The following is a 23743-nucleotide window of genomic DNA, read 5'->3' as shown; positions in this document are numbered from 1 at the left end:
TCACTGTAAGATATTCTTTTTTACTGATATCGGAAAAAATGGTCGAAGAAGACGACATACACTTGTAAGGCAACAGAACGAGTATAAGCAAGCAAGCAAGCAGAGACATTTCGTTGTGATACATCTATATCTTCAATATGATTTAATCTTTTCTAGCTTTTGATATTTTTCGTAATAAGAAAAACAATGATACTAAAGATTTAGCACATTTAAAGATCACTGGATGAACGCGATCCGTTTAGATATGCCATCAGAGCTGATATTTCAAAGTCATCAGTCCTAGGATAGGACCATGAGAATTCTGCACATTCTTCATTGGCAAACGAATCAAGTTTTCTTCTAAGAATTAGAAACACATCTCTGTTCTCCGCAGGTGTCAACAGCTGTGCTACGTGAATCTGTTAATTTCAAAACCTATTTTGGGTATACAGTCTTCTAATCCATTTGCTTGTGTCTGTTCATGTGTTCTTTGAGTTTACGTAACTCAAAAATGAATTCACTTTTATATTCAGTGCTCCTCGACAGCTCTGATAGGGATCACAATAAACAAACTTTTCCTAGCGCAGTAAATATATATATATATATATATATATATATATATATATATATATATATATATATATATATATATATATATATATATATAAAACTTCAGGACACAGACTGATGATGATGAAATTTCATATCGGGTATTCCTTTTTATGACTTTCTGGAATCCACTGTCTGCAAGATGATCATTCTTGCGGCAAGACCACAGGAAGAAGAAGTATGAAGTTTGACTCCAGTTACAAAGACAGACGAGCAACATCCCCCTCTCTCAAAGTCACTCACCACTTCGAATATTTTCAACCCAGTCTCATTTCCCCTTCGTACCCAGCGCCGTAATCTTCCTCGTCCTTTCCTCTCCCTCCCGTTCTTCTTCCTTTTCTCTGTATGTCTATAGCCATTCTATTTCTCTCCCTTACTACTCGTCAATCTCCTTCTTCACCTCTCCTCCAGCATTCTCTAGCTCAGTGCTCCTGAATTTCCTTCTCCACCACTTTTTTTGCCAGTTCTCCTCAATGCCTTACTTCACCTCTCCTCCAGCACTCTCTCCCTCAGCGCTCCTCACAATTCCCTCTTCCACCTCTCCTCCATTTCCCCAACAATCCCCCCCCCCCCTCAACCACCACCCGCACCACTCCTTCCTCTCCCTCATCCAATACTTTTTACCGCCTGAAGCCCCACTCATACAATGGAGGAATTCGACTAAATTTCCCGCGGGAGTATTACTATGAAAGAGACGCTTTACTCGCTATTCAGGAGACGTTTACATGCCTTCCTCCAACACAAGGGAAGGTAAATCGAGAAGTGTGCAAGCCTTGGATTAATCGAAAATGGAAATCAATTATCAGATGAGACTCTGTCGTGTTCATTGTCGATAATGATTCACGTACACTGAAGTAATTCACACGAATAATGGAAAATTCAATAAAGTGTGAACAAAAGCTGAATCTACATTTAATAGATGAAGCTATTTCCACATGATTTTGAGAATAATCGAACCTAGAACGTGATCGGAAGAGAAGGAACAGTTCAGGCAACTACCTACAAGTTATTCTTCTTTCAGCCGGTAAGGCTCCCAGCCGGATATTATGACGTGTTTCGTCACGTCCATATGACGTCAAGCTAATAATTAAGAGATCGAACTCTATACTAAACTACAAGCAGCACGCTTTTGAGCTCTGCAAGACATGTTCCTGGCAGATTACGATGATACCATGTCTACCATATAAGCTATGCGAGGATCACTTATGGCAAATCAGGGCATCATGCTTGTCATATATGCTCTGTAAGGTTCTTTGCCGGGAGATGATGACACCACCCCTGGCAAAATGATGGCACCATGTCTACCATAGGTGCTCTGTAACCTCGTCTACAACACATAGAGACCATAAAAGAGTTAAAGATAACACAATATTTACTAACTAGTTGCACATGACAAAAGATCACTGGTCACATTTTGATGTGAACTGAAGTGTAATACACTAGGCGGATTATATTTACAGTATTGTCTATTCATAAGTTGATCTTCATAAACTTATAAATGCTTAAATTATACAAAAAAGTGTATGAACGCTGATATGAGAGATTAACAGGAAGGCAACACAAATGACTGTAAATACATGACAGATATTTACCTATATGGAGGATGATCAGGTTATAACATAAAATGCCCCCGAAGTGGACCGTGACAATATCATTTCTCGGGTTCATGAGAGAATGACGATTGCCCCAAATTACGACTGACCATGCTAGTTCTTAATTTACTGGAGAGAGAGAGAGAGAGAGAGAGAGAGAGAGAGAGAGAGAGAGAGAGAGAGAGAGAGAGAGAGAGAGAGAGACAGTGAGAGAGAGACAGTGAGAGAGAGACAGAGACAGAGACAGAGAGAGTTTGTGTGTGTGTGTGTGTGTGTGTGTGTGTGTGTGTGCGTGTGCGTGTGCGTGTGTGTGTGTGTGTGTGTGCGAGTGTGTTAAAGGGAGCAAAACAGATGAACTGGTGCACTTCTGTCAATATTCCACTTCTCACACTAACACACCATTGATGTTGGGATTATCGTAGAAGCCTTTAATAACTATGGGCTAAATTTCGAAATAATCTCCGTGGGGATTAAACGAATTTTTTGCGTCTCTCTAAACCTTGAGTTCCTTTCGTCTAATTCCCTTACCAGTCACCTTAATAAAGCTGAAACCAAGTCTGGCTTATCGAATGTAAAACCAGTGACTAAAACCGTCGGTTTGAAATTGACGAAATATACAGATATATTATTGGAAGATATATCTCAAAAGCAGAATTCTTTGACTAATCCTCTTACCCTTCTTGTGTTCGAGCGAAGTTCAAGAAAATCTTTACAAGGTGCTTAACAGATAAGTCTCTCCAGATGAAACGAAAATACACACACACACACACACACACACACACACACCACAGGACTACAGAACTCTTCTGGAGCGACTGAATAAAAGTACATCTCCTCCAAAAAGGAACAGCAAATGAATCCAATTCTACCCTCTACCCTCTTCTTCCTACAGTAATCTTATATCCAGACGACGGGCGTCGCCGGAGAGAACCAGTTGGCCTGAAGGAGAGTCAACACCAGGAAGAACTTGGCCATCTAGCAGAATGGAAGGGGGAGAAAAAAAAGAGAGAGAGAAAAAGGAAGGAAGGGCGAAGCAACGCTCGTAATGTCTCGCTAGTTAGTCTGTCGTCCAACAGCCTTCGCTAGGTTTCATCTGCGCGTTGTTGTACGTCATTCGTTGACTTGTCGTCGACCCTAATCTATCTGTCTCTCGCCGCTTGGTCATTGCATTACGTAACGTTACTTCAGTACGTCAGTCCGTCCGTCGTTGATTTTTTTTTCTGTCCTTTGTTCACATCTGTCGTTTAACATACGCCTTCTGTCCGTTCGTCCGTCGGTTATCACCCGTCTCTTGTTCATCCGTCTATCGTTTATCATCCGTCTATCGTCGACCGTCCGCTGCAGACCTTAGCAGCGGCGGAACACGATTACCATCACGAATCCACCGTATCCTCCTCCTCTTCCTCCTCCTCCTTCCACCTCTTCTTCTTCTTGTTATGATTGTTTCCTCTTATTGTCCACCCTGATATTTGTCTTTCTCCTGAGCCAAATCCTTCCCTCCTCCTCCTCCCTATACATACGAAGCGGTACCCACCAAACAAGCACTAACAACACACCAATTTTTCCCGGTATCAGCCAGCAATAAATTTCCAAAACACATCCAGGGACTGAAGGCCCCAGAGTGAACACCATTTTATTTTTTTTTCCGTTTCCATTATACACGTGTAATCAGAATATCCAAGACCTATTTGGCTCGAAATGGAAGTACCCCATCTCTCACGCAATTGCCAAAAGCACACCAAATCTTTTCCATCATTGATCAACGGTCCAAACGGACCCAGGGACTGTACCTCTTCAATGATCAGTTTTACTTTTTTTTTTTTCGTTGTACATTTCTAACCAGAATCCCTAGGACCCATTAAGGTTGGAGATGGGAGTACCGCATCTCTCCCCCGAGCTCCCAGTTCCTGGGCCATCAGTTCTCTCATTCTGCTACACTGAACGCTCTCGCTACACTATTTCTGACAGCGATAAATTCTCCATCTGTCTCCGGGGAAATTTTCAGGGGTTGGAGGTATTGTACGAAAGCCTCGGTGGGTGACTGGGACATGGGAGGCGTGTGTGTGTGTGTGTGTGTGTGTGTGTGTGTGTGTGTGTGTGTGTGTGTTTGTATGTTTGTGTGTATGTTTTTGCTTGTTTCAATGTTCGTTTGTTTGTGTGTATGTATGTGTGTGCGAGTGTGTGTGTGTTTGTGTGTGTTTCCCGTTATAATGTCTTTCCCTCGCAGTGAACTTGACAACATAGTAAACCCACTCTAGAGCTAGTATAACTTTATCGTATAGAGGGAAAAAATCCCCCAGTGACATGAGCTTAAAACACACAGGAGGTTTGTCTATACCGTGAGCTCCCAACACCCCAAAAGCTTTCGTGTGCTGCGAGAACAAAACAATAAACCTTTCTACAAACCTCTGACACGAACTAACAGCCCTTCAAACACAGCGTGAGAGCGAGACAGAACAAAGCCATTCAAATGTGTCAACTTATGACACAACATAGATCTCAATTGCCTTTTAACATGACATATCTCACCAGTGTCATACAACACTCATAATAGCAGTCCCCCCCCCCCCCAATATGTTGCTTTCAAAACATTGAAGGCGGGGAGGGGGGTGGAAATCTGAATTCTTTTTCCCTTGATCATTTCCTCTTTATAACTTTTGCCCCCCGTTTCAGCCAACGTTATCATCAAATTCACACACAAATAAAGAGGAGAAAAGCCCCCCATAAAATGTCAAAGAGACTCTGGCAAGAACCAGTCTGCCGGTGTCCTTTCGAACGACGCCACATCCATTAATTAAAGATGGGGGATATGCCGGCAAGTAATGGGTATCGAGAGTACAAAGAGAATACCAGTTTGCCTGTAAAAGCACCGGCTGAATTGAAACCATGGCTCTCTGAGGATAACAGCAAACCAACTGTGACTATTTTGAATTTGAAACGACTGTTCCATGCGCCTGAAAAAAAAAAAAAGAAGAGGCTAACAGAATTATTTCATATTAAATGACACACGCATGTTTAAATGATTCCCCATGCAAGATAAAAAAAAAAAAAAAAAAAAAGAAATGCTTTCTCTGTAGGTCAGTCGTCTCCCAAAGGTTTCTAAATCGATGTAAGCAAATGTTCAGAACAGAAAGTGGTAGCATAACGACATAGAAGCCTTCTGACCTTTCGCACCTTCCCTCCTCACTATATACACCACTCAGGCTTCGTGCCTGCCTGACGAGAACACCCTCCATTTTCTCTCATCTTGAGAGAGAGAGAGGTACCTCTCTCCCACTTCTTCCCGTGATGTTCCTCTACTTCTTAACATACGAGAAAAACACTCAACAGAAGAACCTGATGGTCTGTGACAAAGTTACTGCTGGATGATATTACATGGGAGTACATGAGGAAGACAGATAACAGAACATCCGATGGTCTATGACGAAGTTACTGATGGAGGACACTACATTGGAGAACATGAGAAAGACGGATGATAGAAAACGTGGCGGTTTATGACAAGGTTATCTGCTGAAGGACCGTACATGGGAAAGACAGATAACAGAAGACCTGATGGTCTATGACAAGACACATTTTGCGATATCTTAATAGTGCTACTTATTAGCTAAAACCTACATGCACACATATTTGGAGGTATTAATAAAAAAATTTCTACGATTCAGTGCAACATCAGAACTTTAAAAGTTGCACAAGGAATTCATGAACTTACTGAATACAGAGATAAAATGAATATCAAAAGAACGTCTTCGTGTACTCACATTTCCCAAGGAAGTACTTGAAATACCAGCGGGTCTGATACTCTGGGTTCTCCAAGATTGGGGTGCTGGGGGAGCCATACATCTGCTGTGGGGAGAGAGATAAAGAGCTGAATAGTATATCTTACGTACATGGGGAGGAAGAAGAGGACGGAGAGGCGAAGGGAGAGGGTTATTTATCTTTTTTTTCTGGAATCATATGAAAATAAATTGACATCTGTAGTCGGGGAAGAGAGAGATGGGAGAGGGGAGGGGGTTCAACCATCTGTTATCTGTTACAAACATGGAACTAAGTAGTACATCTTATGCGCGTGGTGTGTAAGAGGGGAAGGGAAAGAGGGAGGTCTACGATTCGTTCTTTGTTCTGGGGATAAATAGGAAAACAAATTCACATCAGCCAATGGGAGAGAAAGGGAGGGACCCACACATCTGTTATCTGTTACAAACAACGGAGCTGAGTAGCGTGGATTTTGGAAGAGGATTCTATCATCTGCTCTTTGTTCCGGAGCTGAAGAAGTATAACGTCACACCTGCTGCAGGAAAGACAGGTGTGTGTGTGTGTGTGTGTGTGTGTGTGTGTGTGTGTGTGTGTGTGTGTGTGTGTGGTAGGTGCATACACGTCTGTGCTCTGAGTGATGAGAAGAAAGTCATTATATCAAGTTTGATGGAACAGAGAGGGGTTCAACAAGTATCCTGCGTCAAAGCTTTCAGTAACCACTCACCTGCGTTTCTACAGAGCCAGATAAAAATGGACAGATGGTGAGGTTAGAACACTGTGAGCTTACACACTAAACTCTTTCCACTGAGTAAAATGATTAATGTACAACTGATGTTATAGACAGTATCTACTGGGAATGTGTGCAAGTGATTAGGATCACTCTTACGGTCATCAAGAATAATGCAGTGGAGCTGAAAATGAGGTCAAAAGATGAGAGAGAGAGAGAGAGAGAGAGAGAGAGAGAGAGAGAGAGAGAGAGAGAGAGAGCCGTGTTCACCAGTAATTCCTAGAATTACAATTTAAATAACAAGCGAAAGCAGGTACCGTTTCTGTGCAGTTATAAAGCAAATAACCGTGGTAATTACGAGGTAATTAAGGACTAAGCACTTAAACCCGAGTGATTACGATAATCACGGAAATATTCATTCATGCTATAAATATATATAACAATTAATGATGAAGGACTGTATAATGAGTTAAATCTGACTTTGAAAGTTCCAAACCATTCATAGAAGGCTCAACGCCAGAGAGTCTGTGCATTTTGGAGAGAAATTTCGTCTGTGTCCAATCAACTGATTTATTTGCGTGAAAATAACATGAATAGCAATAACCAAACAGTGAAATACCTCTAAATTACATGATAAATTAACTGATTATCATACGCTAATGAGCAGATAAAAGGTAATTAATGACCCATCAAATAAAGGTGCAATGAATGAAATAACGACAAAACTGACTGGAGAGAATCAGTATGGAGAACCAAACGATTTTTCAACATACGATGAAAAACATGAAACATCAAGTCAATCCCATTTTTAGAGGAACAAGAACACCCTATCCACTTTAAACAAAAAAAAAAAATAATTTCTACGCACCAAACCCAGATCAAACGGGATTCAACAGAGCCAATGATTGCAAGGTGAGGTTCACGGGTTACAGGTACGGAAGGACTTGCATATATATATGCCATTCGGTCCCCAACTTCAAACGTGAAGTGGCGATTGGTGAGATGAAACACCTCACCATGTCTAATCAGTATACATGCAGCACACATGTACCTACCTGTCTATCTATCTATCTATCTATCTATGTATCTATCTATAGAGTTACTTACATTCTGCCCCAGGAATCCCTCCTATCCTTATGACGCTCCTGCAACACCGAGGAAACTAGCCACGTCCACCGGCCGAGACCAGAGGTCGCAAAGTGTTGTGGCGTTGTTGTGTGTGTGCGTGTGCGTCTATGCGCAGAGCGTGCAGGGCAGTGGAGTAGTAGTAAGTGCTCGGTGTCTTTATGGTAGTTGGACCGTGAGCGGGAAGGGTCTAGGGATAATCTGGAATGGTGTTTGCGGAGTGAGGAGGAGGTGATGATGTCCAGAGAATGAACTGGAGAGTGTGACGTGCGATAGTCTGGGGAGTGAGGTTTCTGGTGGATGTATATTTGGTGGGTATAGTACAAGACTGAATTGGGGGGACGGTTGTTTACTGCTTGTCGGGTTATTTTAGGAAGTATGTTTTGTCACTGCTATATCTGTGTGTGTGTGTGTGTGTGTGTGTGTGTGTGTGTGTGTGTGTGTGTCAACTCCACTTCCACAAATATGTCCGATTTCCCTTCATCGTGAAACCTAAGCTGGGGTTGTTCAACGGTCCACTCGATTGTTATCAAACCTCCAACCAGCTCCAAGGATGCTAGTCATTCAGACAATGCGACCTTATATGCATAGACAGACGTTTTGTACGGAATGTTTCGAAAAAAAGAGAATCAGGATGCATCAGACTACACAAAAGGACGGGAGCATAACATCAAACGAACGAAACCTAGAAACGTTTCGGAGTAGCGTTTCGAAACATGCCTCAGCACTAGTCCTGTAATGAGTGTGTCAGAGATTCATTCCTTATGAGAAAACGTCGTTTCGAAAATCACGTGGGGTCTCACTCGCCAGTAGTAGGTCGGGCTACCTGAAGCGGCGAGTTAAAGGCAATATGACACTTTCCCAGCAACTGCTGAGACGTTATACTGCGTCATGGACGATGCAACCTGATCACGTCAACCAATCAACGAGTACCAACTCTGAGCTCTCTTTACCACTGTCGGCTTCTATATCACTGACAGATATTAATTCCAAAACAAGTTGCCCCATTATCCTAAATACGAAATATCTCTTGTAAGTTTCATAATGCAAACAACCTGGGTATATAACATGAATTTTCATCTTGCCAATGACAGTAATGTTAATGAGAAAAGAAAACTTTGGTCTAATAGGATTCCATTACTCGCTAATGGAAGTCTCTTCCAGCAGAGAAGCTCATCGCCCATGAAGATTATCATTTATTAATGCAACATTATGTTTGGCAGCGTTATCCCTTACACACACAAACACACACAAACACACACACACACACACACATATATATATATATATATATATATATATATATATATATATATATATATATATATATTATCCCTGGGGATAGGGGAGAAAGAATACTTCCCACGTATTCCCTGCGTGTCGTAGAAGGCGACTAAAAGGGGAGGGAGCGGGGGGCTGGAAATCCTCCCCTCTTGTTTTTTTTTTAATTTTCCAAAAGAAGGAACAGAGAATTGGGCCAGGTGAGGGTATTCCCTCAAGGCCCAGTCCTCTGTTCTTAACGCTACCTCGCTAATGCGGGAAATGGCGAATAGTTTGAAAGAAAGAAAGAAAGATATATATATATATATATATATATATATATATATATATATATATATATATATATATATATATTGATATCCCGTTAGTAATGATTTCATGAAGGAGTGTGTGTGTGTGTATTGCAAGAAGTCACTGTGGTGCGCGTGATCGAGTATATGCATATAACCACGAGGAAAATAAAACACGATAAGATCCCAAGTGCACTTTCGTGTAATGATCACATCGTCAGGGGAGATACAGGAATGAGATAGAAGACGTGAAACAGTCAGTTGCTATACACGGAGGAGACGTAGCTAAGACGCCATTGACAAACAAGCGTTACCGGATGGTGGTGTTCGGATCTGGCAACATGTCTGTCATGAATTTTTTGTTTTATTATGTGGACAGGAGAGAGAACTTCTTACAAATTTTGCCCACGACAAAGCCATCCATTTTGTATAGACCGTCACTAATATTAATCCAACAATTCTGCATAGCTTTGTCGTAGGAAAAATTGATAAACAATTCCCTTTCCTGTCCACATAATAAAGATTATATGACAGACATGTTGCTAAACCCGAACACCATCACCCGGTAACGCTAGTTTACCAATGGCGTCTTAGCTACGTCTCTTCCTTGTATAGCAAATGACTGTTTCACGTCTTCTATCTCATTCTTGTATCTCCTCTGACGATGTGATCATTACACGAAAGTGCACCTGGGAACTTAAAGTGTTAATTTTTTCTCGTGGTAATTAGCATATATATATATATATATATATATATATATATATATATATATATATATATATATATATATATATATATATATAAATATATATATAAATATATATATATATATATATATATGTTAGTAAAAGATAGTATTAATACATAATTTTGCTGCAGTGTTGGAGTAGACGAGCAACTGCAAAATAGAATTAGGTCGCCTAGTGGACGTAAAAGTAGGATCATGGTAATAGGATTAGGAGATCCTTAGGAAGAAATAACAATATGTTGTCAGGGAGAAATCAGCAAATATATTGGACTGTTATGGCGCAGGGAGAGGCTTTGGATTAGTTTCTGAAAAGAAGGTTCGAGAGAGAGAGAGAGGGTGGGTACGAGAGAGAGAGAGAGAGAGAGAGAGAGAGAGAGAGAGAGAGAGAGAGAGAGAGAGAGAGAGAGAGAGAGCCCTTGAAACACTGTAATATAGGTTTTACTCTTAACTCTCTCTCTCTCTCTCTCTCTCTCTCTCTCTCTCTCTCTCTCTCTCTCTCTCTCTCTCTCCATATATACATATATATATATATATATATATATATATATATATATATATATATATATATATATATATATATAAATGTGTGTATGTGTGAATATAAGGACATTTTAACGAGAACATGCAAAGTGCTTGCTTATGGCTGTAAAGTTGTTAACATTGAAGAGTAAATTTTGTGTATCTTTATGTAGATACACTGTAGCATATCGTCCATTCGCCAAATGACCAGAAAAGCAATTCAGAAAAACAAGAAAGATATATCGAAAGGTCATACTCGAAAAAATGAAAAACATGTGAAGAGGAAACAGGTGGTGGTGAGTGAGAGTGAGAGGAGAGGAAACAGGTGGTGGGGGAGTGAGAGTGAGGGGAGAGGAAACAGGTGGTGGGAGAGTGAGAGTGAGGGGAGAGAAAACAGATGGTGGAGGAGTGAGAGTAATGGGAGAGGAAACAGGTGGTGGGGAGTGAGTGAAGGGAAAGGAAAAACGTAGTGGGGAGTGAGAGTGAGGGGAGAGGAAACAAGTGGTGGGGAGTGAAAGTGAGGGAAGAGGAAACAGATAGTGGGTGAGTGAAAATGAGGGTGAGAGAAAACAGGTGGTGAGAAAGTGAGAGTGAGGGGGAAAGGAAACAGGTGGTGGTGTGGGAGAGTGAGAGTGATCGTCTGGAATATAGCTGAGAATATGGCTCGAGTTGACCTCATATTTCACCGCCGAGTCAATGTCCCGACTAGGCTTCTCCATCCACCTCCTCCTCCACCTCCATCACCGTCTCCATCACCGTCTCCATCGCCGACTCCATCACCATTGATCAAACTGTCGCCGGTGCCCGGCAGATGCGAGGGACTGGCGATCCGTCGCTGGCCAGGACAACCCCTGGCTGAGGCAAAGGTCGGGAAACGTCACCAGTTGGGAGATGATTCCATAGCAAACTTGGCTGAAGTGAAGGAGGAAATCGAGACTGAACGCCTGTATCGCGTAGGAGATCAAGAGCCAGTTAGTCAGCATGTAGTTTAAGCTGAAACCCGCAAGACGGGTAGAAAACCACGCAGCACTTATCTGAAGTCTGCAAAGCGTAGGCGATTCTGTAACGCTTGGCTGAAGACAGACCTGCAGTCTGTAAACCTCAAGAGATCCTATAGCACTAGACTGATATTAAGGCTGAAATCTGCAATGCGTTGGAGACTCTGTAGTCGTAAGCCAAAAGGACAAAGCTGAAGGCTCAAGTCTACAACGCGATAACTGCCTGCACTGCAAAAGATAAGGTCAGATGTAGCCATTTCCTAACGAATCGATAAAGTTTTTTTTTTTGTGTGTGTGTGTTAATGAGGAATTTTTACCAAGTTCAGAACATCGACGGGAACTTGAACATGTGATCTCTCATTTAGTTGACGAAAAATCAGCTTCCTAAGATTTTCGAACCGAGGTGCTGATCTCCTCCACTAATGCAGTAAGATTAAAAGTTCATCTCACGATCCACTTGTCATAAAGGAGCAAATCGTTGTCTTTCTACACCGAGCTTCACTCACTGTTCTCCTTTATCTTAACGTCAGACATCCAGTTTTCACGTAACATTTCATAACTTTTTTCTAACATCTTTTCACACTATCCGAGGCACCCCATCACCTTTACACCTGAAGAAAGTATTCAAAGATCTTTTTTTTCCTCTCGGTTCGTGGTTGAAGTTTGAGGTTGATGGCCTTAATGACCCTGGCAGTTGATAGGAATAAAGACCAAACTACCAATTACCCAACCTCTGGTGGAGAGAGGGTGACCTTGTCTGGAGCCACGGTTCACCAGTCGTCTACAATGAGATACAGAGGAAGTGCGGTTCCCTCACCCAAAAGGAGCGTCTAAGGTAAGATAAGAACCAACACACGCACTGCCACTAGAAATGATGGGACAAGGGTTCGAACCCGCCATAAAGCGTATGACTCTGGGGAAAGTACAAAATATTTTGAAAACTGTTCCTCTTAGGTGGGGGAATATGATGTGTAAATTTAACATACTTGAACTTATCACAAATAAAAAAAAAATATAATACAGTCAGATGTAAGAACGAAATGTCAAAGAAAATATACAAACATGGAAGGGGTGTGACTGCCCTGCAGTAGAATTGAAAAAAAAATGCAGCTCTACATAATCATTTCTTACCTTACACAAATCATTTCTGGCAATAGCATCATCATCTCTAGATTAAACTCTGGACAATATAGGCTGTGTAAATAGATTCATTACTAAAGGATATAAATGAACACCAAGAAAGCTGTATGTGGCGATCCAGAATCATACAGGTGTTTAACAAGTCACATATAATCAATGGGATATAAAGATGGTTGGATTTATCTCGCAAATGTTCTATGGTATTCATACGCAGATACCCATTCATGACCAACGTGCATTAACATATGAATGCCCCCCCCGGACTGCAGACTAAGGAAAAGATATAGGGCAGGCTTTGGAAATGGTATTCTATTTCCATGGAAACCGTACCACCCTTCCTTTAAATTATTTATGTACTTATTCGATCCCTACGTCAATTTACATCATCAGTTCCTTGTTCTACTTATTCCTTCCTTCTTAGGAATGATGAAAGTCGCCGTTTTCATCTGTAGTGTATGGGTCATCCTGACGAAGCGGGTTGTACACAGAAAGTGATACATAGCGAGTGGTACACAGAGAGTGTACACAGCGAGTGGTATGTAACGAGGGAGACGAATGAGACAATTATAAATAATTTGGGACTTCAGGGGACAAGTCCTAGGCAATAAAGATACTGAGCAGGATCAGTTAGACAGATATTGTGGGTTGGGGAACAGTGCCTGGGGGAAGAGTAAAGACAAATGGGGTTAGTGCTTTGGTAGTAAATAATATTATACTGGTGAAGGTGAATGAGTAACAAGGATATGGTAGGATGATTCTCTGGGAAGTATAGACATAGCAAGTGTCTGGGTAGTTGAGTCACAGCTAAAATCGTTGCATCAGCATTAAAGTTAAAGGAAGATCAGTGCTCCAGTAATAAAGAAACCATAAGGTCGGTGTTTGGACGCAGATATGCAGATAATGTTTATCGTTGAGAGAGAGAGAGAGAGAGAGAGAGAGAGAGAGAGAGAGAGAGAGAGAGAGAGAGAATTGTTTCAATCTTGAGGGATAAAATGGTACTGAGAGAGAGAGAGAGAGAGAGAGAGAGAGAGAGAGAGAGAGAGAGAGAGAGAGAGAGAGAGAGGTGAGGTGGTGGTGAGAGAAGGTAGCAAGGAGAGAGGGAGAAGGAGAGAAGGCAGAAAGAGAATGGAATGTAGTGGCGACTGAGAGCTGGAAACAAACTTTCAACCCTCATGCTACGAATCCTCTTAGGTGGGCTTAATGTGTGTTGTGATTGAGAGGGGAAGGGGAGAGGCAGAGGTGGGTAGAGAGGGGGTAAGGGAGAAGCAAGGGAGGGGTGAGAGAGATACTGGAGGGGAGACAAGGCATGGGAGAGACAAGGATAGGAAAGACTGGGAGAGTAGAGATAGGGAAGGGGAGAGGGAATGGTGAGGGTAAACAACATATATTGATAGAACTTCCCCCAGTTTTGTCCCTGTTTTAGAAGCTTGATCAGACTTGGCCAGATCAGGACAAACACACACTAACACTAGAAACGGATTTGTATATCAAAGCCAACACAGTCAATTTATGGGAGCTGATTCTTATTAATCTGAAGGGACAATCTTCAGCACCTCCTAGGCTAAGAAAAGAGAGATCCTAAAAGGAGGCGATATCATCCAGACCAGCTGGGCCCGCTGTTATCAAATAGACAAAGCCAACTAGCCTTAAGTTTTTCAGTCTTAAATTGGACTGTAATCAGGTACGGATTCATACAAAGGAAAGTATCAAGACCAAGCAACCACTGTATTTAGATCCACAAGGGAAAGACGAGAGGAAGAAATGAAGATTGTTCAGTCACCAGACACCAAATGTTTGGAAGTGTTATTTGCAATTAAAAAAATATGATCCAAAGATAACGCAACTAGATGGAGGGAAATAATGAAAATGAGGAATCAATTTGGAGATCAGAAAAGCTGTCATGAGATTCGAGAAGAACTTGGGGAATTAGAGTAAATGATCATGAGCGCAGATTTATCTCAGCTGAGGGTGTTCAGAAAGGTATAGACCTGACCAGAGGAAAGCAAAAAGATTAAAGCGCATTGAAGGTCAGAAGGTGCTGTTCTATATATCCTGGACCTAGAGGCTACTGGATAAGACGAAATGCCCGTGATACAGGGTACAGAAAGTACTGAAAACAGGGGGCACAGGACCGGTTTTGGGGGTGTGGCTGAGAGACTCGGACCTTGATGACAGATGCAGTGGGACAGAAACCTGGGCATTCTTCATCTGTTTCCTGGCGCTACCTCGCTGCCCCGGGAATCAGCGATAAAGTATAATATATATATATATATATATATATATATATATATATATATATATATATATATATATACATATATATGTGTGTGTGTGTGTGTGTGTGTGTGTGTGTGTGTGTATTTTTTGTCCTTTTTTCTACGTGACCGGAAAAACTGAGTGCAGGGAGCTGATTGAACAGTATGAAGCAGTTTTATTTTGCACTTTTTTTCAGTTTTTCGATTTATTTCTGATGGGGTTCTTTCTTTTTTTATTTTTTTCGGTGGGGGACGGTGTTTAAAAGATTGGTTGCTCGCTATGAGGCAGCTGACGGTACCTTTAAAAGAACTCCAAAATATATATATATATATATATATATATATATATATATATATATATATATATATATATATGGAAAAGGGGAGAGGCTGTAAGGACTTGTAACGGTCAACGTTATCTCGCAAAAATAAATGGGAGTTCGATGATGTTAGCAATTTATGTATATGCCCCTAAGGGCTTACCTATCCGAAACTCCAGTTCATTTCACCAACGCACAATTTGCTTTAAATTCTACCTGACAGGTCCTGTTTTTTTACATACGCTTCTATCGCTGACAGATCTGTCGTGCAGTGAGATCACACGACGAAAGAATAGCGAACACGAAATAGGTCGTGGTGCCATACTGGAATGTGATAAGTTTTGACGTTCTTGAAGAAGCTCTTATCACCTTGCGAATAAGGATTGATAATGTATAAGGGTACTGTTGCTTCGAAGGATACATGCTACTCAGATCCTGCACTCGAGAATGGATAGCAAGTTAATAAAAAATATGTCATAGGAACTTCCACGTTCAGAAAAAAAAAAGTACACTAGTAATAAATGGCTTTGATATCTAACTAGTATTCTATCTCTTCCTCCTCCGCTTCTTCCTTCTGGTCTTGGCAGATGGTTCTTTTCACATGAGAGGAAAATATGAGATCGACAAAAATCCACCTAAGGGAGACCCAAGTGCTTCGTGACACAGAACCGTGCAAAGTAGGGATACAACAACTACCTTGTAATGCAGTTTTGTGCTGCTGGTTGAAGCACTTAAGACTCTGGTTGTGAGATATCCCTCGTTAATCTTCTTGAGGTAAAAGGCAGTTTTCCTCCCCTAGCTCAAGGAGAGGTTATGGGGTCAATACTTCCTTATTTAACATACAGCACTCAGCACTGCCAAAAGCAAGGCGTAAAGCACTTTCTGGGAAGGAATACTCACTTCGCCTAGTGTCTAAACTCACGTCCCTTGGTAGTGCACAAGAGCAGGTCTCCGGCAAGAGACGCTGACGAGCTGTGCAGGTCAGTAAAATAGCATTATTCTATGGAAAATGTAATGCTAAGGGTGCTAATGCGTCATTGCATATGATTTTATCACAGTGTCTTAATCGTTGATTGCAAATTCCTCTGTCTTATCCCTCTATGTACTGGGATCTTTCAGAGGGTGTTCAACAGTCCGGTTCATCCATTGCAGCGCTGTTCATTGCATTTAGATTGAATAATAGGTGCCTTACCCTCTACCAGGGAGATTATACCTTGATGCATTACGCTATTTGATATCATGTTGCTTATTTATTCATGGACGTGCTTCAGGCTCATTTGCATATTGATGATGTGGTACTGATGCTCTGGGCTGATGACCCTCCTATTTATGTTAGATTAATATTTATGAGGTCTTGTGCACAATATATGTACCGGATCTCTCTTGAAATCAGTTCAAAACTGCTCCGTTGATTGGAGCAACGTCTGGCTCCCTTTGTAAGGTCCATGTTATATATAGAGAGATGGCTTCAAGTATTTATGTCTCTTTAATATTAAGTAATTATCTTTAAAGATTAAACAGATTACCAATGAAGATGACTTTAAAAAATCACAAGTGATACGATAGATCTGATATATATATACAGCATAACTCTTCATCTCTTCTTTCTAACACACAGGCCAATGGTGAAAAGATGATGTTAATCTGGCCAAAGAATGATTGCCTAGAAAGTAATCGTTGCTGCAGTTTTACAATAGTGACTTAAAGTGTAATCTAATCCCCCAGTCAGGTTCCAGGAGAGGTAGTAAAAGTAGAAAGGTAAAACTTCCTTTATCCATTTTTTGTCCAAATAAACACAGTCAATGTTTCACTGAATTTATACTTTTGTCACTTATAGCCTAGACAAGTTCCATTGCCTCTCCTACACTCCTTATCCCCTACACTCTTTACCATGACTCCTCATTACCCCTTCCCAAGAATAAACGCCCCCTCCCCCCCTCTATTATCTCCGCCTCCACCAATCATAACAGTGAGTAAGTTTCCCACGGACTCCCGTAATAACTCGCTCTCCTTCTCAACATAACCCCCAACATAACTTCCTCATTCCCCTCCACAGCCTCACTCAGCCCCGGCATCACGTAACAGGACCTCCTCCTGGCTGCCAGCCACACACACACACACACACACACACACACACAGTCTGGGAACGAGGCGATACAAAGCTTCGAGTTCGATCAGCGATGCAGACGACACCTATTCCTCCTGCTCCCAAGGGCTTCTCCCACCCGCCTCAACCAGTCCCCTCGTGCCCCCTTGCAGGTACAGGTATAGGGAGGAAAAAATATGAGGAACTCTCTGAATGCAGTAAAGAGACGTTTCGTGAATATTTTACCGTAAAAATAAGTTGATTTAAGTTAAAAAAAAGAAGTTATTTTGAGCTGAGCGTAAAATTTTCGAAACGTCTCAATCTATGTTTTCGTAACAGGTTCCAAAATCGAAAAACGTTTTAAGACAGCTGTATAACTACAGCAAGATATAGCTATAAATGTCATCTCATCAAGAAAACAAACACACACAAACACACGCACGCACGCACGCACATGGCCAGGATCAAACCTCGGCGTTTATCTGACATCGGGAGCCGATAGAAGACTTTATAGACTTGCGACTTGGATGCCCTAACCCGCTTCCACTGTAAATATCGAAAAGTGTTAAAGGCGTCGCGTATTTTCTTGACATTTTCTTATCGGTGTCTGGGAGGCGACCGGGTGATGACTGGTGGCGGTGCACGAACAACCCATCACGACAACATTTTATAAAGACAAATACATCAGTAAAGAAAAAAAGAGAATATAGACGGTGATGAAACGGTTAAGACAACCTTTTTTTCGCAAAGAATATAATTATCATTAGAATAAAACAGGTATATCAATCGTATAGGGACAGAATTAGTAGGGCAATATCAGAAGTGATATTTGATAAGGACAAAAAAAAAAAAAAAGACAAAGCTAATCAGCGAAAAAAGAGGAACACATAAATACAAAGGCATGACCGTTTCGAAAACATTTTTAAGTATCGAGTACAAACAAGAAAACAATCTTAGAAGATCTGAACTATCAAAGACCTCGAAACAAGTCAGCGTTTAACAGTGCAGAGACTATTAGAAAAGAAGGAAAACTCATCCTTAAAGGAACAAAACTATAAAGACAAAACCAAAATAATACACACACACACACACACATATATATATATATATATATATATATATATATATATATATATATATATATATACATTATAACGTAATTCAGAGAATTAAAAGGGCAAAGACTTTAAAAGAATTAAGCCAAAATGACAACCTTTAAACAATATATTTCAAGAAGAGATTTATGAGACCAGAAACTGGAGCAGATTCTGCAAGAAACTGAAACTATCAACACGAAACTAAAATGTCAAAAACCATTAGAACTAATCAGCTTAAAGTTTGCAAGGACACACAATCATATTACCACTTAATGACAAATCAGGATAAAATCCTTCGAGAATGAGAAAAGTATATGTCCGAAAACTGAGGAAGCACAAAAATACACTGAGACTAAATGAATACTTGCAGAAGTCAGGTTAAACGACAGCAAACTCCCAGAGCAAGCAAGATATGCTTTAAGTAACGACAATGACACTTAGCTGTTACCACCCACTCTATGAACATAAACGTTGAGGACAAGCTCAAGAAAAAACACCTTATCAGCCCCGCCAGTCAAGACACACAAAAAAGGGACAAATATGAAATAAAATCGCTGAAAAGAAGAGAGAAATAAAATCAGGATATCGTGGAATAAAACCAGAGAACGACGCAGACAGTAATAAAGTATTGGGGGCGCTTACTTCCATTGTATTCGGCTCTGGCTATGGGAATCAATGTTTTCCTTGAGAACATATATCATAAGACTCATTTAACTTCATACTTATGGAATTCCTACCTATCCAGTTTCGCAATACGTTGATATTCAGAACCACACTGAGAACGTACTGCAGTTTTTTTTAAAACCTGGTGAGAAGCGTTCCCATCCATATCCTTCCGTATCGTTTACATCCAGTTCCTCAGCTATCAACAAGACACGTTACGCAGACGAAACGTTTTCAATTAGTTCCTTCCGGAACGTCTATATCCCGATCCTCACCCATCATATACCTACAGATCGACAAGAGACGTTATGCTGACGAAACGTCTTTATCCAGATCCTACTTTACAAAATACACATATACATCAACAAGAAACGTATCCTGACATTATCCACGTCCTCACTGAACATGTATCCACTCACATCTTCATCAAACGTATCCCTTTAAATTCACACTAAATATTTTGATTCAAATTGTGATCAAACGTTTCCTTACAGATCGTCGTCTCGATTTTTTTTTTCTGTCTCTTTCCCTCTGATTCACCGAATTTCTTTCTAATATCCCTTGACGTATTAGTGCCTCAATGTGTCCGTAAATATTCGTTAAACCTCGCTTTGCTTCTCAAGGGGACAGAACCAATTTCAGGGAGAGCTAAAGCTTGAGATAATCCCACGTTACACGTATCAGAAAAGGTCTTACCCACAGATGAACCAAGAGAGTCGGGCATTAGCTGAATTGGGATAAATTGGGACGAGAAAAACTGAGATTCATAGCGATCAGACGAGATGAGATGAGAAAAGCTAGCTATTTGGAGAAATATAATACTGACATTATTTCTCAATATCACTCATGATACTTATGTCAGTTCCATTGGACTAAAGTTGGTGCCACACCATAAAGTCACATTTATAAAAGTTGGTGCCATTTAAGACACACCATAAAGTAAAGTCACATTTATATACTGGAGACATTTACATGTAAACACAGCATACTATAACATCATTTACTTCCATAACTGCAGCTCACATTCAACCATTTATATGTTGTTGCTCTTTGTCTCCTTCCAATTTTTCTATCTATTGCATAGAATCAACAAAATCTTTCAGAGAGTATAAGTAATGAATGATGCAAATGAGTCGCTGGTCTCAATCAAGATAAGAATAATATTTGCAAGTCTGTCAGAGCCAAATGTCTCGGGTTGTCAGACTGAAGATATTGCATGTTTTTATGAGTCCAAGTGTCTCGATTGCCACGATGACGGAAGCGCCCTCGTCATGGAACAGTATGTATTAGTAGTGAGAGGAATGCCATTACTTCTACAGGGTGGGTATATGGCCATTTAAACAACGGAAGCCACGATATGGCTTTCCCTGAGACTCGACGGGTTCTAAGGCCACCCCAAGGCTTGTGGAGAAGGCGCGATACGGCGGTACAAGACGGAGCCATTTGCCTTTGTTCCTTATGCCCGGCTGACTCTCAGGAAGGTTTGGAAGGAGGCAACCATCAAGGGAGCTGAGAGCGGAATTTAATGGGGCTAATAGTGTTGGGGGGAAGCAAAGGGGTGGGGTGGCTACCCTTCCTTCTGGAGGTTGGAGGAAATAGATTAAATGGAGGGGTTGTTTGCTCAGGAGAGGTTAGGATGTAATGGGACGAGATAAGAGATGGAGGTCATTGAATGAGGAATTTGTGGCAGCGGTGAGGAGATTCTTCTTTGGTTAATATTCGTCGTGTTTTACGTAGTTCTGATGAGCAAAATATTCCTTTAATTCCAGTTCTATTTTTTTTCTAACTTTCTCTCAGATAATTCACTCTACATCTCTCTCTCTCTCTCTCTCTCTCTCTCTCTCTCTCTCTCTCTCTCTCTCTCTCTCTCTCTCTCTCTCTCAGTATCTCCCTACCTCCCCTGAGCAGCTCTGCAATAAACTGTCAAGCGTTAAAATAAGTAATATCTCAAACCGAGTCCTGTACTCTCCATCAGCCCTCTCCAGTGGCTCTGGCCAGCGGAACTTGCTGGAACTGGGGAAGAGAAAAAGAGAAGAAGAAGAAGAAGGGGGAGGAGGAGGAGAAGAAGGAGAAGGAGAGGAAAGAATAGAGGTGTAGAAGCGAGGAAGAAAGATAGGGGAGCGGTAGCAAGTGGGTAAGGGAGAGGATGAAAATGAAGAGGAGGGGAAGGAACAGGAGGAGGAGAGCTTACGGAGGATAAGAAGAAAGAGGAAGGACAATGAAAAGAGAAAGACGAGAATATGATTATTAGCTTGGGCTTCCTCAAACTCTCGAGTAAGTTAGGTTCATTCTCTGGGAGAGATTGCACAGCCAACTCCGCTGTTTACAGAAGACCGGGGTGATTCTTCTATAATAATATCAATTATCTGAAATTATCAAACCGTCTGAGTTTGGAGAGAGTCATTCCGACCATCTTTGGGGACGGTTAAGTATGTATCAGACACAACGAAACCCTGAACATGCTAACCACAAAAAAAAAATCTTTTTGGACAGATGTATTTTGTTCCTCGTTAAAAATGAAACCCTAAGACCTTCTGTTTACCTATCCAGATATTTACAGAATCAGGTCCTCCCCTCTTCTGGGCCATATAGAGAATTTAAGATAACCTGGCAAGTATTTGAGGACTGGGTTGGTAACCACCAACTGTGTAAACAGCGCGGCTTAACCAATCACTTAATGTAATCCATCGGTACATAGTGCCGAAAATCCCAAACGGCGCAATTGGTCCTATCCCTTTAATTCACACTGGCAGAACACAGCAGACCACATGGGACGGGAGGTATGGCTCCACGACAAGGATCCATCTGCAGAGGAGAGTCCTTAATTGGTGAGGGAGGAGGAGCAGAGATGCTTCCGGATCCTGATTGGCAATTACTCGGGGAAGTCTGCTACACTACGTAGCCCATATATGTACCAAGTTGAGGCACACACTTCAGTGGACACGTTCTGGTGCCAACTTTAACCTCCACGCTCTGTGTTTTTCTTGAAGGTAAATGCAAAATACATTCATAAAAGAACGTTAGACAGAAATCGCCCCCTAAATCAAACTCCTTTTCTCTTTAAGTGCATGACAGTGGATCAAGATGGGTATGCGACAGGAGATTAACAATTACTGTACATGCACAGATGTGGATTTTTCATCCTTCTGTTGTGGGAATATGGTGATTGGACAGAATGAATAATGAGGGGTTGAAATGAAGATAAAAGAGTGACTGAACCGTGAACAAGCTTGAGATGTATGAGATGGTGTTGATACATGGCAAGGATGTTAAAAAGGTCAAAAAAAAAAGAAAAAAAGAAAAGGGACCAAAGGCATACCAAGAAATTACTTAACTATTAATTCTGTACATTCAGCTACCGTGTGAGAGATTCAAAGACAAATATCATTTTTCATCTTTTGATACATTAAACGCCTTTCTATGAATGATTAGGTGAAAAGAGATATAGATGCATAGTGAACTACATAATCACATCGACACTGAGAAAAGGCCAAAAAGAAAGGAATATAGCTATCGGAATCCAATTATAAATTCCTCGAAAGTGTCACTTTGACATTGAACCCAGGAATATTCTGATGAAAATAGGACAAAGTTGACTTGATATTAGAAATGGTGTACAATGAATTTTCTCAGCTGTATTAATCATCTTTTACTGCGCTAGACACTGCAAGCATGAAAAATGTCCCTCTCACACACACAGACACACACACATATTAGAGAGAGAGGAAAACGTTTTCCTTTTATTTCACAATGCTTTTTGAATGGTCTTTAAGTTACAACAGTCTTTATGTTTGTGTCCTTCAGCGTATCACAGAAATACGAAGTTAGAGGAGTGACAACAGTAGTGAAAATACAGATAACTGTTACTAGTATTACCACTACTACTACTACTACTGCTACTATTACTACTACTACAACTACTACCACTACGACTACTACTACCATTAATAATAACAATGATAATAATAATGATAATAATAGTAATAATAATGATAATAATAATATGCCTAGGCATGTTTATCATCGACCTAGCATCCTTGTAATAACATAAGCCTCATTTGGTATGTACTTTCACAGTTTATGTACAGAAGTTAATGACGTTTGTAAGAAAGTTAAAAAAAAATAAGCAATACAGTTAACAGGAGGGACTGCAAAGGGTTGTCAGATTAATGCCAGAGCTCGAATTCATACACTGGTGCCCTCGCATTCAACTGTAGCAATGTTGCCACTACCTACAATCCACCTCTCAAACAGTGTTACCCTCCCCTCCCCTACCGACCCAGCCTCTAACTCCCCAGGACTACTGGTGTCAACCCCCCACCCCCTTGCACTCCCCACCCCCCTCCCCAGCCACCACCACCACCACCAGCAACGTTAGCACCTCCTCTGGGAAATTCAGCAAGAGGTTCACACTTCATCCTCGCCTCCCACACTCCCAAAGCCGAGTTGACATCAATTTTAAACGCTTCCTCTGAGGGATTCACTGGACCAATTTTCCCTCGGAAGGGGTGTGATGAGGAAGGGACGTAGGTGCCAACTGTCGTCCCCCTGAGCAGAGACT

At 41.1% G+C, this 23743-nt stretch overlaps 1 protein-coding gene across 1 annotated transcript in view; it reads right to left on the bottom strand.

The window, feature by feature from the left end:
- LOC139759487 (GTPase-activating Rap/Ran-GAP domain-like protein 3) overlaps positions 1 to 23743 on the bottom strand; it is a 628035-nt gene that overhangs the window by 269368 nt on the left and 334924 nt on the right. Inside the window, 1 exon segment of the mRNA XM_071681664.1 lies at positions 5939 to 6023. Within this exon segment, the coding sequence (XP_071537765.1) occupies positions 5939 to 6023 (85 nt within the window).

The sequence above is a fragment of the Panulirus ornatus genome, chromosome 33 (genome assembly GCF_036320965.1).
Source record: "Panulirus ornatus isolate Po-2019 chromosome 33, ASM3632096v1, whole genome shotgun sequence".
Classification (NCBI taxonomy): Eukaryota; Metazoa; Arthropoda; class Malacostraca; order Decapoda; family Palinuridae; genus Panulirus; species Panulirus ornatus.
The sequence above is the reverse complement of the archived record's forward strand: the minus strand, read 5'-3'. Positions and strand labels throughout refer to the sequence as shown.